Source organism: Patella vulgata, chromosome 4, assembly GCF_932274485.2.
Source record: "Patella vulgata chromosome 4, xgPatVulg1.2, whole genome shotgun sequence".
Classification (NCBI taxonomy): Eukaryota; Metazoa; Mollusca; class Gastropoda; family Patellidae; genus Patella; species Patella vulgata.
The window spans coordinates 19558796-19574378 of record NC_065882.2 but is presented as its reverse complement, the minus strand read 5'-3'; the positions used below and the strand labels follow the sequence as shown (position 1 = coordinate 19574378).

Below are 15583 nucleotides of genomic sequence, written 5' to 3'. Positions count from 1 at the left end.
ATATCTGTCTACTACATCGTTAACACTGTTCATCACGTGCATTTTGCATACCGATAGTCCATTGGCCAATCACGCTATTTTACCGAGATTTCGCCTAATAGTTTGGATGCAGCTATGGCGGGTGTGGCGCCAGGCAGGGTAAGCTTACTCTTCCGGACACCTGTTACCACTGTTTGTCGTGTATTTTGTACACGGTGAACAGTCCATATGCTGATTACACTATTTTGCCATATTACACTATTTTGCCTATACGGTTTTTGTTTTTTAGGACTTCGAATTTTGCCTAATGGTTTGGATTGTTCGTACTTGGTTTTATTTTATTTATATCACTGTTACAACCTAATGACTGTTGGGTTTTAATTTCGCGAAACTGCCCGACAAAATGGTCACTCCCTGTACGCAAATAGTGTAGAGGTCACAATTTTTATCCGAGTTCTATGTTTATATTCCAAAGATCTGGATTCCTTTTGATATTCCGTCTTCATTAGCCCAGTCGGAGCAGAACAGTAGGACGTTAAACCCCATTTCATTTCATTTCATTTCCGGGGCCACGATGGCTAAGTGGGTAGGACGCTGGCTCGCAAATCCCCCCACCCCTTTGCTCCGTCATTGTTTGGATCATTGATTATAATCCAAATTCGTCGGTTAGGATAAAGGGAGACAATTTAAAGACGTTTTGTAACAATTTTAAGGTGCATCTCCAACTAAATCTAATAAATTGATAGCCAGTTGTACACTTAAAAAAAATATGGTTGTGTGGTGTAATCAATCGGGGTCGGACACTCATTAAGCTAGCTGTCCAGCAACGCCTTTGCATCTTTCAGTGTCTAAAATAATTTTCCCTTAGATTTACAAAATAACATAATCTTTAACTGGTTTAAAGATTTATTTCAGAAATAAATGTTTCATATTATGTCATATATATATATACTAATTTCTGAATGATACTATAAATAATGTAAATACTAAATATTATAAATTATTTAAAATTTAACAAGAACTTATATCACAGATCGAAGGATTACATATTTCTAACAATTAACTAAATATTAAATATACGATATAATACTTGTTTTGTTAGGAAGATACCATATTTAAAATGTCTGAATACATGTACAACGTGTATTGTAAAATTAAATTTTAAGATGAGACATATTTGTTATAGATCACTACTTTGGTTTTCACCTATGGAAAAGAGATCAAATCAGTAAAAATACTGTAATTAAATATGATTTACATATTATGGAACACTTTTACAAATACATATTATGGAACACTTTTACAAATCACAATCACAGTGGAAGACTCTTTTATTGTCAATTAAAATACAATGTAACCTCATCCTTTGATGTTGGCAATGGTACGAGCAACATGCCAATCGTACATTATTTATATACCAGATGAAATATTGGCCTTGAGTGACGATTTCATTGAAATGCACGTGCGGGATAGTGTCTGTATTTCAAGTTGTTTAATGGTCTTGATCAAGACATTGTGTAATATATTAAAACAACACTTGGACTAATGTCCTTGTGCTGTATCAATACATTACTTAATGACTCGCCCTCAACCATAAAATCATACATAAATGTATATATAGCATACACTGAAATCTGAAGATATATTTTTATTAACATTATCAACAGATAATAAATATATTCAATTAAATATCCTAAATAGAACAAATGTGAATACATTATCAAAATGAACGGTATATATTTTATAGAATTGGGATGTCCACATAACATATATTATTCTAATCTATACATATACTATAGGGAGATATTATCTTATACTAAATATATTATTGTTTCTTATAACAGTGCTTAAAATGGTACTGAATACATTGAATATATTCTATTGGAAGTGATGGTATAATCTTATTAACATGTATTGCATATTAAATATAATATTATTGGATTGGATGGTATATAAAAAATGTATTGTATATTTGATATATCCTATATTTGATGGTATACTCTTATTATATTCTATGGAAATAGTATTGTGTATTTTATGTTATTACTTTATCATCTATTATAGAATATATATTTTTAAATATTATGTATAAAAAATGTATTCTATTATATTGAACTGTATTATTGAATTATCAGCTATTGAATACATATCTATAATCAATTTGACAAAAATAGAGATAACAATAAAACTAACAAAGAATTATAATAAATAACAATAACAAATACTAAAGTGGGGCTTATGTCGATTTTGCAACCCAAATGGGAGCAACTCATTTCGGAGCGCTTATGTCGACTCGGAACTGATAGCAATCACACGTGATTAACAAAATGGCGAATTACTTAGAAGAAGCAACCCAAAGGCATGGTCGGTCTTGCTACAATTCTATTAGTATATTATTGTCAACATCATCAAAACTTGAAAAGTGGGTGTCTTCGTTCGCTTCCATTTGCTTATTTATAAAGTCACATGACACGTGTCTCTTATCACGTGATGTTATTTCCAGAGAAACAAGTTGACTCCAGTTGCAAGAATGCTCATGTCGACTTCAACTAGTTGCCGCTAGTTGCAGCCAGTTGCAGAAAGTTCAACATGTGCAACTAGTTGCTTTGAGTTGTAAGAGGCGCTCAGTTCGACTTTTTTCAGTTGCATTCAGTTGCTTTCAGTTGCTCCCAGTTGCCGAAACGCCAGTTGCTTTCAGTTGCAAGGTCGACATAAGCCCCCCTTAACAGTTTATATAACAAAAAATTGATTTAATATGGTTAACTACTACTGTATTGTACAATAAATAAAACATACAAATGTTTACATACATGAATTATACATTAAAATACAGAAGTTATGTAAAAGCATATTAATTCATTGTTCAGCAAGCTAGATAAAAAGTATTTCCCTAAGTTCAGTGCAGTATGTATTAACAAGTATTTTCCATACAAGATACACCCACATTTTGCAATAGATGGACTGAGTACAGGGAAAATCAATAGGGCCCATTCTGTCATTGTTCCAATGTTTCATATCGATTTAGAAATAAATCTGTTAAAAACTGTAGCCGCTATCACTTTCACCAGGTTTTCAGAACATGGGAGGTAACTTCGGAACGGAATGTCATGGATTGCGACATGGGTTCGTCCTCTCATAACCCCAATGCTACACACCAAATTCTAAATAAATCTGTTAAAAAAAACAAACTGCAGCCTCCATCGCGTTCAGAAGGCTTTCTGCATGGATGAATTACTCAGAAACGAAATTTTGTGGAACCCTAAATATTGATAGGGTTCCTCCTCTCATAAACTCAATGCTTTACACCTAATCTGAAAAAGATCTGTTAAAAACATTGGCCTCTATCTCGTTCACAAATTTCCTCTATATGGTATACAATCAGAGGCCAGAATCCATGAAGTTGCAGTTCGATATGTGCCAAAATCAAACCCATCAGAGAGATTTGGGATATAAAAATACATTTTAAGTTCCATCAAAATCGGATAAAAATTGCAACCTCTAGAGTGTCTACAAACAAATGTTAGGACAAATGGACAATCTGACACAATAATCAGAATTATTTTTGGAAAGATCTGATTTTACATTTAATGAGTAAATATGAATACATGTACAAGTAGATATAAAATAATCACATATTTAAAAAAATACTGTCAAACTTGTTGACTTCTAATGAAATTTTCAACAGTAGAGATGGGGTCACTTCACAAATTTATTTATATATTTGAGCTATTTTTTTTGTTTTACAGTGATCTAATTAGATGGTTGGGTTATTTTTCCTGTGATAATGAGCAAATTTTCTATGAAACATTTATGAACACGTTATTTGTAGAGATTTGATGCTGTTACACTATTTTGTATTTCACCATGACAGGGCTTAACTGTAATGAGTTACGAGCATGATATCAGATGCTGATATGTAAAATAAACAAGGGCTTCACTCTAACAATGTTAGGAGCCATACGTTTCCCACCTTTGACCCAAACCTAGTTTATAGCAAAAGCGTGATATAGTGAGGTCTTATTGTATATTAAACACTCTAGCACATTGAAAGAATCAATATCAATTTATAAAATATAGCTCTGATTCTCCCTGATCTTGTCATACATCACATCATTGCTTTCCGTATTTTTTCAAGTTTTTTTGATTCTTCAGAAAAGACATGAAACCTTTTCACACAAGCACAACCATTTTTCTCAAATGTCCAATTTCTTTCCTTAATTGTTCTTCTAAAATTTTACGTTTACCATCATTGACTAATTTAGCGTTTGTGATACTCTCCTGTATAACTACGAAACCTTCCCTACATTCACGTTTTAATCGAGCAATGTCTTCTGTATTCATCAGAATTCTCGCATCCATTTTCTTAAGGACTGAAGCCTCAACATTCTACAATTTAAAAAAATCCAATAATTCAAAATATGAAGTTCAATAAATGACTGATCTTTTTCAAAATGGCTAAGCTATCACTTACAAAATACCAGTAACTGGTATTACTGGTACCCAGTGGCGGCGCCAGCCGTCGGTGATTGGAGGGGCAAAGCTGGGGCAAAGTCCAAGGTTATGGGGGCAAAGGCATGTTGCGGGGAAATGCAGCCTGGCAGTATTTCAGGCACTGATCGATGAGGTAAAGTGTCAAACGAACGGACTTGCGAATCACGATGAAGCCCATTCACGAGAGTCAAAGTAGGGAGTCCTCCCACAGAAAATTTTGAAAAATAGACTGCCGGAAATGCTGTCTTACAGTATTCTGTCAGGCACCGATCGTCGAGATAAATAGATCTGCCGAGATACCGTTCGTCGCCTGATCACTAGTTTATATCCGACTAGAGAACAAAATGTCAAACGAACGGACTTGCAAACCTCAACGAATTCCCCTTGTGAGCCCCAAAGTAACGAGTCCATTGGGACCTTGCCAAGAAAATTTTGAAAAATAGACTGTCGGAAATGCTCTACAACATGCAAGTTTATGACTGAGTGGGGATGTGGGATTTATTCACCATAGAAGGTATTGATTACCGTAATGTATCACAAATACTTTTTTTTATTTTCTAAAATTATTGGGGGGGCAAACTGAGGGCAGACCAGATTAATGGGGGGGCATTTGCCCCCCCTGGCCCCCCCCCCCCCCCCCTGGCGCCGCCACTGCTGGTACCTCATTTTATTTTGAGGGACACATTGCTAACAATTCAGATTTGCTTGACCCCATAGCGTTGGGATAAATTTCAGGGCTTTTAAAGTTTTTCTCTAAACTGCTTGATGAATTTCAAGCAAATTTAGTAGATAAGTTGATTGGGTGGATGCTTGTCAAGATTTGTTTAAATGATTTTATTTGGCATGAAAGGAGTGGGGCCGGAGAGCACTGAAGACGCAGTTTAAGATATTTTCATCTACTTTTCCAAACCCATTCAATTGATTACAACCAAATTAAATAGATATGTTAACTGGATGATGCTTATTCAGATTTCTTGTGAAAACATATTTTGACATACCGGTATCCATGCTATGTTTCACAAATGGTATGAAATGGGGTTTAACATCCTACTTTTCTGCACCAAATGGTCTATAATAGAGAGAGAGAGAAATGGGGTTTAACATCCACTCGACACAAACAAGGTCATTTCGGGACTAACATGGTTTAATTTTATTTCAATAATTCGCTTGCACGTAGGGGTCTTTAGAAGTGGGAGGAAACAGGAGGACCCGGAGAAAACCCACGAGGTTGGAGGTCTATAATACAGTGTTCCATGGGGGAAATTTTGCCCGTACGGCAGCACTACTGCCTACACCCGACAGTTGGATTCTTTTAGTACTTTTACGAGCAAGTCAACTTGTAGACAGGATCTCAGTTTTTTGTCCCATCCTAACGACTTAATGCTGTCCTTGCCAAGCCCTCTGTCCTGCCACACTGACAAGGGGAGACAACACCAGAAAATCCCGAGGAACTTTCTCGGCCAACACCAGGAATGATCCTGTGATCCCCAGGGAACTGCGATGGGCAATCCCAGGGAACTTCCTTGAGCAACACTGGGATCAAACCCTGTATCTCCTGGTTAGTGAGCTAGCGTCTTACTCACTGAGCCACTGTGGCTCCCGTAATGATCCACAATACTTACATTCTGTATATCAATAATCTGTGTAGAGTTTTCCTGTATTGGTCGATCTTCTAATTTCAATATTCTCATATCTAGAAAATGATAATTATCATCAATCTTTCTTTCTATTCTTTCCTGAAAATATATACAAAACAATTTCCTTCAATCTGAAATAAAATTTTTGTCAATACTATCACTGATCAAGTAATTCGTCAAGATAAACAAGAATAGATGTCGACAACATTTGAAGATTTCATCCTGAATGAAATTTCTGTCTTTTGTTATTATATATATAAAAAAAAAAAAATGAGAGAAAAGAGATACGAATATGAATTTTTGTTATTTGGTAATAATAATATGCATTAAAATTTTGCTTTCTAATTAAAGCAGTCAATATTTCATTCAACATATATCGTGCCTCACTTCGCTCGATGTGACATTTGTCTTTAATTTTGAAATTGACGATCAGCCAACACCCCACCTTGATATTGGTAAAAATCATATGCATGTCCATATTGAACACAAAATAAGTTTTATCTTAACACTGTGTGGATATGTTTAGTTCAGGGAGACGTGTAATTTCCCAAAACAAACTAAGGCATGAAATTTAATTGTGTTTTCCCCTATCTTAAATAGTACCGGTAAGTCCAGCCAGGGGAACCGCACTACACGCAAACCTGTGGAGACAGGACATAAACTGCAAGCAATAAGTGAATGGATCTGGGGGTCAGCCTTAAGCATCCACTGTGCTGCTGTTCAGTCCCGGTCTGTAGTGAGTGATCCAAGAAAAAAGGGGGGAATAATTCCCACATGTTGTATCATACTGGTGTAAGTCATGGTTGGCTATGTCCTACAACAAATCTCAATGTTAGCATATTGAACTAAAAAAAACCTTTTATAAATAAACTATTTCTGGAAATGTAATAAACAGACAAGTAAAGTGAAATGGCTATATATAGTAGTCAAAATTGGAATGAAAACATAAGCGTGTGAAATTAATTACAAATGTATTAATTACTATAAAACAGAGAAAACATAATTGTTTGATGGGAATTAAGCATTTCTTACCAAATCAGTACTGCTACCACCATATTGTTCAATAAGAGCTATAATTCTATCTTCCATTCTTTCTCTTTCTGTCTCCGTCATGGCTTGCATAGTAGTCAACGAATTCTGTAAATCTTCAATCATATGTCTAGTTTTAGCATCTAACATAGTGAGATAGTTTGATGTATCACCTTCTACGTGTTGAATCTTTACCCTACTTTCACCAGCTATTCTCTCTATATGTTGTACTACAGCTGCGATCTATTAAATCAAATAAATGGGGTTTAACATTCTACTTTTCTGGACGAATAAAGATGTGTCTATGCCATACTGTGTGCTATGAGAGTAATTTTGTCCAGACATGCCTGCTACAGCCTACGCTAATATCAAATTGCAACTGTCAAGGGTTCTTTAACGTGCATGCCAGAGTATACACTGGACATCTTTTTTTTGTACCATCTGAATAACTAGTCACTGTCCTTGTTTGTCCTACACCACTGAAACGGGAAAAAAAAAGTTCAAAAACTTCCTTGACCAACAATAGGATCGAACCCCCAGACCTCCTGGTTAGTGAGCCAGTGCCTTACTCACAGAGCCACCACGTCTGCTCCTATTAGATACGAGATATGGGACTTAAAATACGAGTCGCGATTCCTGTTGCAACGAGGCAATGATAGAGCGAGGGTATACCGACGACGAAATGTCACGATACCTTTCTTTTTTTTGAAGAGTATTTTTGAATTATGTGTACCTGAGTTTCAATTCCGTTCATTCTTTCTGACATTCTATTGGCCAATTCTTGTTGTTGATGTGATATTGTTCTGATAGACTGAACACAAGTTTTGACTTCTATGCCCAGACGACCAATAGATGTATCACATCGTACAATTCTACCTCGTACATCAGATAGCGCTCCAACATGATGGACTTCCAGGTTCTTCAGGGCATTATTCTGACCTATAGTTGCACCATCTCTTAGTCTAAGAGAATCTTCTATTGCCTACAAAATAGAACAATATACTTTTTGTGTCATATTTTCAGATGGACAATGAATATTAATACTTAGAGTCAATCTTCATTTCATGAAAGTTTGGAATATAAATAAATTTAAGCTCCGCAGAGTTACACCTTAAAATAAATTTTTTTAAACATACATTATGCAAGAGAAAAATCTGCTTATTGCAGGTCTTTCTTTAGGCCTGAAATGTTATCTAAATTATTAATTAGACTTTAATTAACTTATCCAGACCATAATCAACTCTCGATGTCATTGCTAGCCTGCAATGTTTATTGGATTAGGTTCCGATTTGCTGTTCGACTTCCTTTCATGATTTAATCATGAAATGGATAATCAAGACTATGTTTTTTTATCGTACCGACTTTAGTAATAATGATTGAGGCTAGGCCTAAAATTCAATCGCTAAAATCTTGGTTCAGAGTGGATCAATTTGACTGAAATTTTCAGCAAATTCCCTTTACATTATCTAGTTTTTAACTATTATAGTTGAACTGCCAGCTCTTTATCTAATCTTCCATAATGTATCTTTAAATGGGTTTATCTGTAATGTTGTTTTTGATTGATTAGTGATGATACAAACTCTATACGATTAAATTTTATTGGAAAAGATTGAGAGGAAATTAGTTTCATTACTAATTTTAGTTGGGTCAGTATGGAACACTGGCTTTTGTAATGACACTCCTGCTGCAATGCCCTTAATGGTGTACACACTGTTCATAGTAGAAGGAACCAGTTTCATCATTACATTTTTTACAAGGTGAAAAGGGTTGGAAATGAACTCTGGTTTAACATCCTACTTTCTACACCAACTGGGAATATGAAGACAGACATATGTCATACAGTGTGAAATGTGGGAGATGTATGACAGGATCACAGAGTTTATGCCTACTCTTCATCGAATTCCAAATGTCAGGGCTTCTTGTATGTGGACACCAATGAGTACACACATGGACTGGATTTTTTGTTATTGTCCAGACTTGCCAGACTCTACATCCTAAACCGCTAACCTGGGGGGCCTGTGATTGATCTCTGCATTTGCGGAGACAGTTCATCAGGATTTTCTGGCATGGTTGCCCCTTGTCAGTGGTGCAGGACAGATGGCCTGGCACAGGGCAACGTATAGTCGTTTGGATGGGACGACAACCAAGGTCCTGTGTACTCAATCCCGGCCACGTAAAAGAACCCTTGGCAGTTGGAATTTCCCTCATGGCACACTGTATGGCATATGGCCGTCTTCATTAGCCCAGTTGGAGCAGAACAGTAGGACGTTAAACCCCATTTTATCTCATTTCATTTCACCATCCTAAACCAGGCAGCAAAATCCTGAAGAACTTTCTCAGCTAAAAAGTTTTCATGGCTCCAAAAGGGGGTTGGAGGTCAACAATAATACCTACTGATATGTCATGATTAAGCCGATTAACAACTGCGGTTATACTACGAATATGTTCTTGAAGTAATGTACGAGCATGTTTTTCATCGTTCCATGTACCATGTGTAAAATTCAAACTATCTATCACATCCTCTTTGATTTTCATTGTTCTTTGTAATAAACCCTGTGTATTAACTTCTTGTTGAGAAATTCGGTCTTCTAGGGCATCCAAATGATTGTTCATGTCTGCTTGTATTAAGGGCAGTGTTTGATCGTAACCGCTATCGCGTTGAACAATAACAGGAGGCAGCTGTGTTGGTTGTTCCTGACGTATAATAATTGGTGCCATTTCTTGTTGACGATTGTTGGAAGGTTCTTCATAATGACGCAGAACATAAGGTTCCTCTTGATGACGTATTAATAATGGTCCATCACTTCTTCGTTTCTGCTCTCTACTACCACCCACTGCAATAGCTGTGAAGTCTTGATTTGTTTCATAAGGTGCATATACGGTCGGAGCAGGAGGTTTATCATAGCGTACTGATCTAGAAGAACTCATTTTTTGGTTAATTTAGAGATCCAATCCTGAATGATAAAAGAATTGTATCTATTAGATGCCAATAGAAATAGGATGTAGGGATGAGGATCTAGCCCCTTACACCACCGGAGTCACGAGAAAAGCGGTGAACTAGTTAAGGAACTGCTTTTATGACTTTGTGGCAGTACAGGGAGCAGTAGTTTAAAATGGTTTCTAAAGTGAACAACAAGACTAATTGCAAAGAAGATTACTTTTGTCTCAATTTTTCCAGGGAACTGTGGTAGTCAATACCAGGTATCTACATGTACCAGCTGCTAAAGGGTTAATAATATAAGAATTAGTTGTTTGTAATGCCAGCAGGGTGTAGCAAAGTTAAGCGGGTGTGGTGTGGTGGTAGGGTAGTCACCTGTGAGGGCCGGTTGGAAGGGGTGCAAATTTTTCTCTGGGCTCTAGCTTATAATACCTGTTAATTAACACCTCTTCCTAATATTATAATTATGCTTTGGTGCAATTAATAATATATTTCATTTTCGTAATTTAACCAAATTTAGTAAAATAGACTGAAATTATGTCTTTGCCCTCGGAAGCTGAGAATTCTTGCTACGCCACTGTGTGTATTTAATGTGAACTAATTGAAAAATAATACTTCTATGTTTGTAAACACAATATATAACAAGTTACAACTTGTGTTGTATTGAACCTTCAATAATATCAAATTTCCCTCATCAATCCTATTATTAGTAATTTGAGATATAATAATAATGATTTCAAAGATATCAGAAAAAATAATTTTACGGATATTATGTCAAAATATTAAAGTTCATACACCTAACTGATAATAATCAAAGTTTAAAAGATTAACTGACCTTATATAAAATATCCAGTCCCTTTTTATATCAATTTCTACACTAAATCCCTTTTTCTTCTGAAGAAAAGTCTGCTTATAGTTTTAAAACTTGATCTGAAATCGCGGAAAAATAAAAATAAACTGCATAGTGACAGATCAACAGAACAGAGTATTGTCTATTGTGTAGGCTATCACTATTTGGATTAGAGAGTTGAAAGCAATCCTCACCTTTGTTGTCAATAGATTATACAGACCATATACAAATCGAATGTGGAAAAATGAAAAGCTTTTCATATCCTGCTGTATTGAATGCTTCTATTATAAGCTCTATTCAGGGTCCTTATCAACATAATATCTTATGTTGAACATTATTATAGAACATTATTATTGTAGTCTTAAGAAAGCACAGATCTAGTATGTCCCATTAAAGAGAGCGACAGAGAAATGGGGTTTAACATACACTCGTCACAAACTAGGTCATTTCAGGACTATTTTATTACAATTTTATTTCAATAATTTGCTTGCGCATAGGGCCTTTAGCAGTGGTAGGAAACAAGAGTACCCACGATGTTGGACAGGCGACCCTACTCCTTGTCACGTACAACCGGGGAATCAAAACCACGCCAGTTGACTCAATGGCGGAACTTACGATACAGCGCGCACATGCTAACCATTTGGCCATCTAACACAACCCCCTGTCCCATTAAAGTGTCTGTTATATAGGGTTACTTAATATATGACAGCAGCTTGTATTCTTTTGTTTACCAAAGATTTTAGATTGCTAAGATATTTATAGTTGCAGTACGATAAAGTTACATGAATGTATCTTGGTGGGGGGTAGGGATTGAGGTGTTTACGATTACCCTAAAGTATGGTGGCTCATTGGTATCATGTCGTGGCGTTGTGGTGTAGCCCTTCTTAAGGCGACAACCCAACATCACAACATTTCATCTAAACAATACAACATTTTCACCCGACAACATGACATTAAAAAATTGTAATGTCGTGTAAAAATGCAATCTGTTTCACAGAGTATTAGGAAAGTCTTCTAATATCTCTGTAAAAGATGACTGCCTTCAACACATTATGGCATATCACGCGGCATCAATCATTGGCTCAATGGCGCGTGCATTGTTTACATAAGATGTTACTGATTCGAGCAGAATGGCACCTTTTACTTATTTTAATACCCATTTACACTAAAATAGGAAATAATTTTTACCTACAGATACTTCAAACGTCTTTATTTATTTTTCTAATACATAAAAAAATGTTTTAGAATTTAATTTGTCGTTGGAAAAAAGTTAATATTTGTGGCTCATTAAGTCGCATCGATGTCATCCTTATCAGTGATTGTCGCGGCCTAGCGAATATTCACTGCTGATCAGTGTGGTAAAAATGTTGTATTGTCTGATTAAAATGTTGTGATATTGGGGTGTCAGGTTATCGGCCATATTCCTCTCAATACTATGATTATGTACACTACATGTATCCTGGTGTTGGTCAAGAAAGTTCCCTGGGATTTTGCTGTGTGGCTTCTCCCTATCGGTAGTGCAGGACAAAGGGCCTGGCAAAGAACAGTGTCTACCCAAGCTCCTGAGTACACATTGGCGTGTACATAAAAGAATCCTTCACAGTTGAAATTTGATGAAGAAATGCCACAGTCTATTGAAAATTTCCTTCATGTCACTCAGCATAGTGTATGCCTATCTTCAATAGTCCGATTAGTGCAGAAAGTAGGAAAATGAAATGAAATGGGGTTTAATGTCCTATGGTTCTGCTCCGGGAGCCACAGTGGCTAAGTGAGTAAGATGCTGGCGCACTAGCCAGGAGGTCTCAGGTTCGTTCCCAATGTTGTTCGAGAAAGTTCCTAAGGGTTTTCCGGCATAGTTCCGTCTTGTCAGTGTGCAGGATGGAGGGCGTGACAAGGACAGCTGTTAGTCATTCAGATGGGAGAAAAAAACGGCTCCCATATCATTGTTGGAACTAATAAAACCTGTGACTTTTATACAGGAGAGAATGGAATTCTTAATTAGGGAATTTCAAAATTTTTGTATTGTAAATTTTAAACATGCTTTGCTGAGTTATCTTTCCACTCATAATTTTTAAGTTATGGGCAGCCTTTTTTAAAAAAAATTTTTTTGAGAAGTTCTGAATATTTCTATTCTAAGTTTAATAGTTATTTGCAAGATTGCCAAACACCATGGGTCAGGAGCCAAAATGATTAGGCAAGTTAATGGAGTGAGAATGAAGCTCGGTCAAAGCTGGCTTCACAATCATCAGTGGAAACTTCATAGGTCCACCTTATTCGGTTTTATTCAGGGACTATTTAAGGTAGACAGACAACTACACTGGACTGTCTGATATTATTATTATAGAGAGAGAGAGAGAGAGAGAGAGAGAGAGAGAGAGCGAGCACTGACACAAACTAGGTCACTTCGGGAGTAACATGGTTAAATTTTATTTCAATAATTCACTAGCACGTAGGGTCTTCAGCAGTCGGAGGAGACCAGAGGACCCAGTGTAAACCCACTAGTTTGGACAGGCGACCCTACTCCTTGTTATGTACAAGTGAGGAATCGAAACCACGCCATTTGACTCAAGGACAGACTCAGCCTCCCCCCAACTAATAAAGATGCTATTAAAACTAGTCAAAACACAGGTCTTAACACATACCGAGCACAAAAGAAATCAATTTCTTTTTTCATTCTACTTAAAGATATTATATTTCTTTGACAGCTCATTAAAATATAACCAATGTTTGGACAACATATTCAAAGTCATAAAAAATATTATATAGGCCATATCAACCTCAACAAACTAGGTTAAATTTTGTTTCAATAATTCGTTAGCATGTAGGGGTCTTTAGCAGTGAGATGAAACCAGAGGACGTTGGGACAGGTGACCCTACTCCTTGTCATGTACACGTGGGGAATCGAAACCATGCCACTTGATTTAATGACAGACCTCGGCCACCATAACATCGTTATTATACATCTTTTGTGACCATAAAGGCATAACATCATGTTAGATGCGTGGATAATCAAGCTGACAATGCATAATATTATCTTACACATAGAGCCAATCAAAAGAGCAATACAGAGAACATCAACAATTTCAGCCAATGTGGTTGTCTAAATAAACGAGCAATGAGCATGCACTGCTGTGTAAGCTTAAACAAGTAGTTGATACAGCTAAACCACAAATGTGGAACATGTGGAATCATATGAATATACACAATCTATAAATACCCATTAATAAGTATTTTATTATTAAATAAATAAATGAATTATTATAATATACTAAATAATGATGTCCCCAACAATTTGTAAATCCTGAAGACTAAAGGGGGATAACTCCTTATCCACAGTCCAAACCAAGGAAATCTGCATATCTGATATTTTCCATACTGACAAGTACAACAGATTATTCCTTATTATTATAGTATGTAGAATATTTTACTTTAAGACTTCAGTTTATTATTCAAAGTTAAAAGATGTGTGCTGTGTCATTAAGATGCTAAAAATATGAGATACTTCAAAATCTTACTGATGTAGGAGTATAAAAATACCTGGTGGTATATGTTTATTTCAAAATAAATAGATCTAAAAATAATGTTGACAATATTTAATTTGATGTTTAGGGTTCTAGACTTCTAATCATTTCAGAATTAATCTGGAAAAAAAAACAGAAAGAAAATTCCCTGTTTAGTGGCCATAGTTTGTGGACTAGTTTGAGACCTTTTTTCTCATTTCTGATTGACAATTTCAAGGGGTTTGATGTTGGCCACTGGATAAGTGGTCAATTATAATGGTCTATTATAAAGGTCTGTTACCAATTCTATAAAATGATATTTTATCGACTGGCAGTTACGATGTGTTGATAGTTTTGGACTGATAATCCTCTTATATAATGATGAATATACCAATCTTTAGTCCTACCCTATACTTCTGGAATGAACACTCTGGAGTTTATAACAATATCTATTTACCATATCATTAAAAAATAAAGAGGTCAATGTCTGTTCCTCAATCCCTTTCAGTTTCTAAATAAAATATTGTTTAAAAAATCCAATAAAATATCGTAAATAACATAAAATGGAAGAAATATTTTCAGAAAATATCCAGACCCCCCCCCCCCCCAAAAAAAAACCCCAACATAATATATTATGGTATGTTCGGTTTTTCGATACTTTCTGGAGATAAGAGTATTTTTGTCAGGTTTTATGTCTGTGAGTGACTGAGGTTTCTATATCGAAAAAGCAAAATATCCCTAGCTCTACTTGAACTTACTGGGAGTTTACGAAAATATGGAACAGTAATTTTTTTTTATTAACAAGGCGTTTACTAGCTAGCTTACAAAAAATAACTCTTATTATTTTCCACTAGGATGGACTCCATCCACAGTGATGTCACCATTTACCGTAATGGTTGCAATAAATTTCAGCCAATTTTGGCTGTAAGTAACTTGTAAGATTCGTATAGACTATAGACTCTAGATGTGGATTGATTGACAAGTTCAAGTTCTTTCTATTGAATCATCAACAAATAGGGCCTATGAATAGTGGTTTATGTTGTTTCCGTCAAGTACAAACCTCATACAAGTTATATAAGGCTGTTTTAAAACTTTCATCGGGAGGTTGCTACCATCTGGAATCCATTTGTAAACAACTCAACAGTGGCGCACTCTGTTG

At 35.8% G+C, this 15583-nt stretch overlaps 1 protein-coding gene across 3 annotated transcripts; it reads right to left on the bottom strand.

Annotated features, from left to right (window-relative positions):
* Positions 1-887: 887 nt before the first annotated feature.
* LOC126818932 (protein FAM81A) lies at positions 888-15540 on the bottom strand. 3 transcript variants are annotated; one of them, XM_050546629.2, is made up of 7 exons: positions 15485-15540; positions 10910-11004; positions 9531-10090; positions 7870-8118; positions 7140-7379; positions 6093-6206; positions 888-4365 (listed from the first exon to the last, which is right to left on the bottom strand). In XM_050546629.2, exons 3-7 carry the CDS (start codon positions 10062-10064, stop codon positions 4150-4152), a joined length of 1353 nt encoding a protein of 450 aa, XP_050402586.1. In that variant the 5' UTR covers positions 10065-10090; positions 10910-11004; positions 15485-15540; the 3' UTR covers positions 888-4149. The 3 variants fall into 3 exon arrangements, with proteins under 3 accessions (XP_050402586.1, XP_050402588.1, XP_050402587.1); XM_050546631.2 differs by having other exon boundaries at positions 15492-15524; XM_050546630.2 differs by lacking the exon at positions 15485-15540 and having other exon boundaries at positions 10910-11040.
* Between the last annotated feature and the right edge of the window lie 43 nt (positions 15541-15583).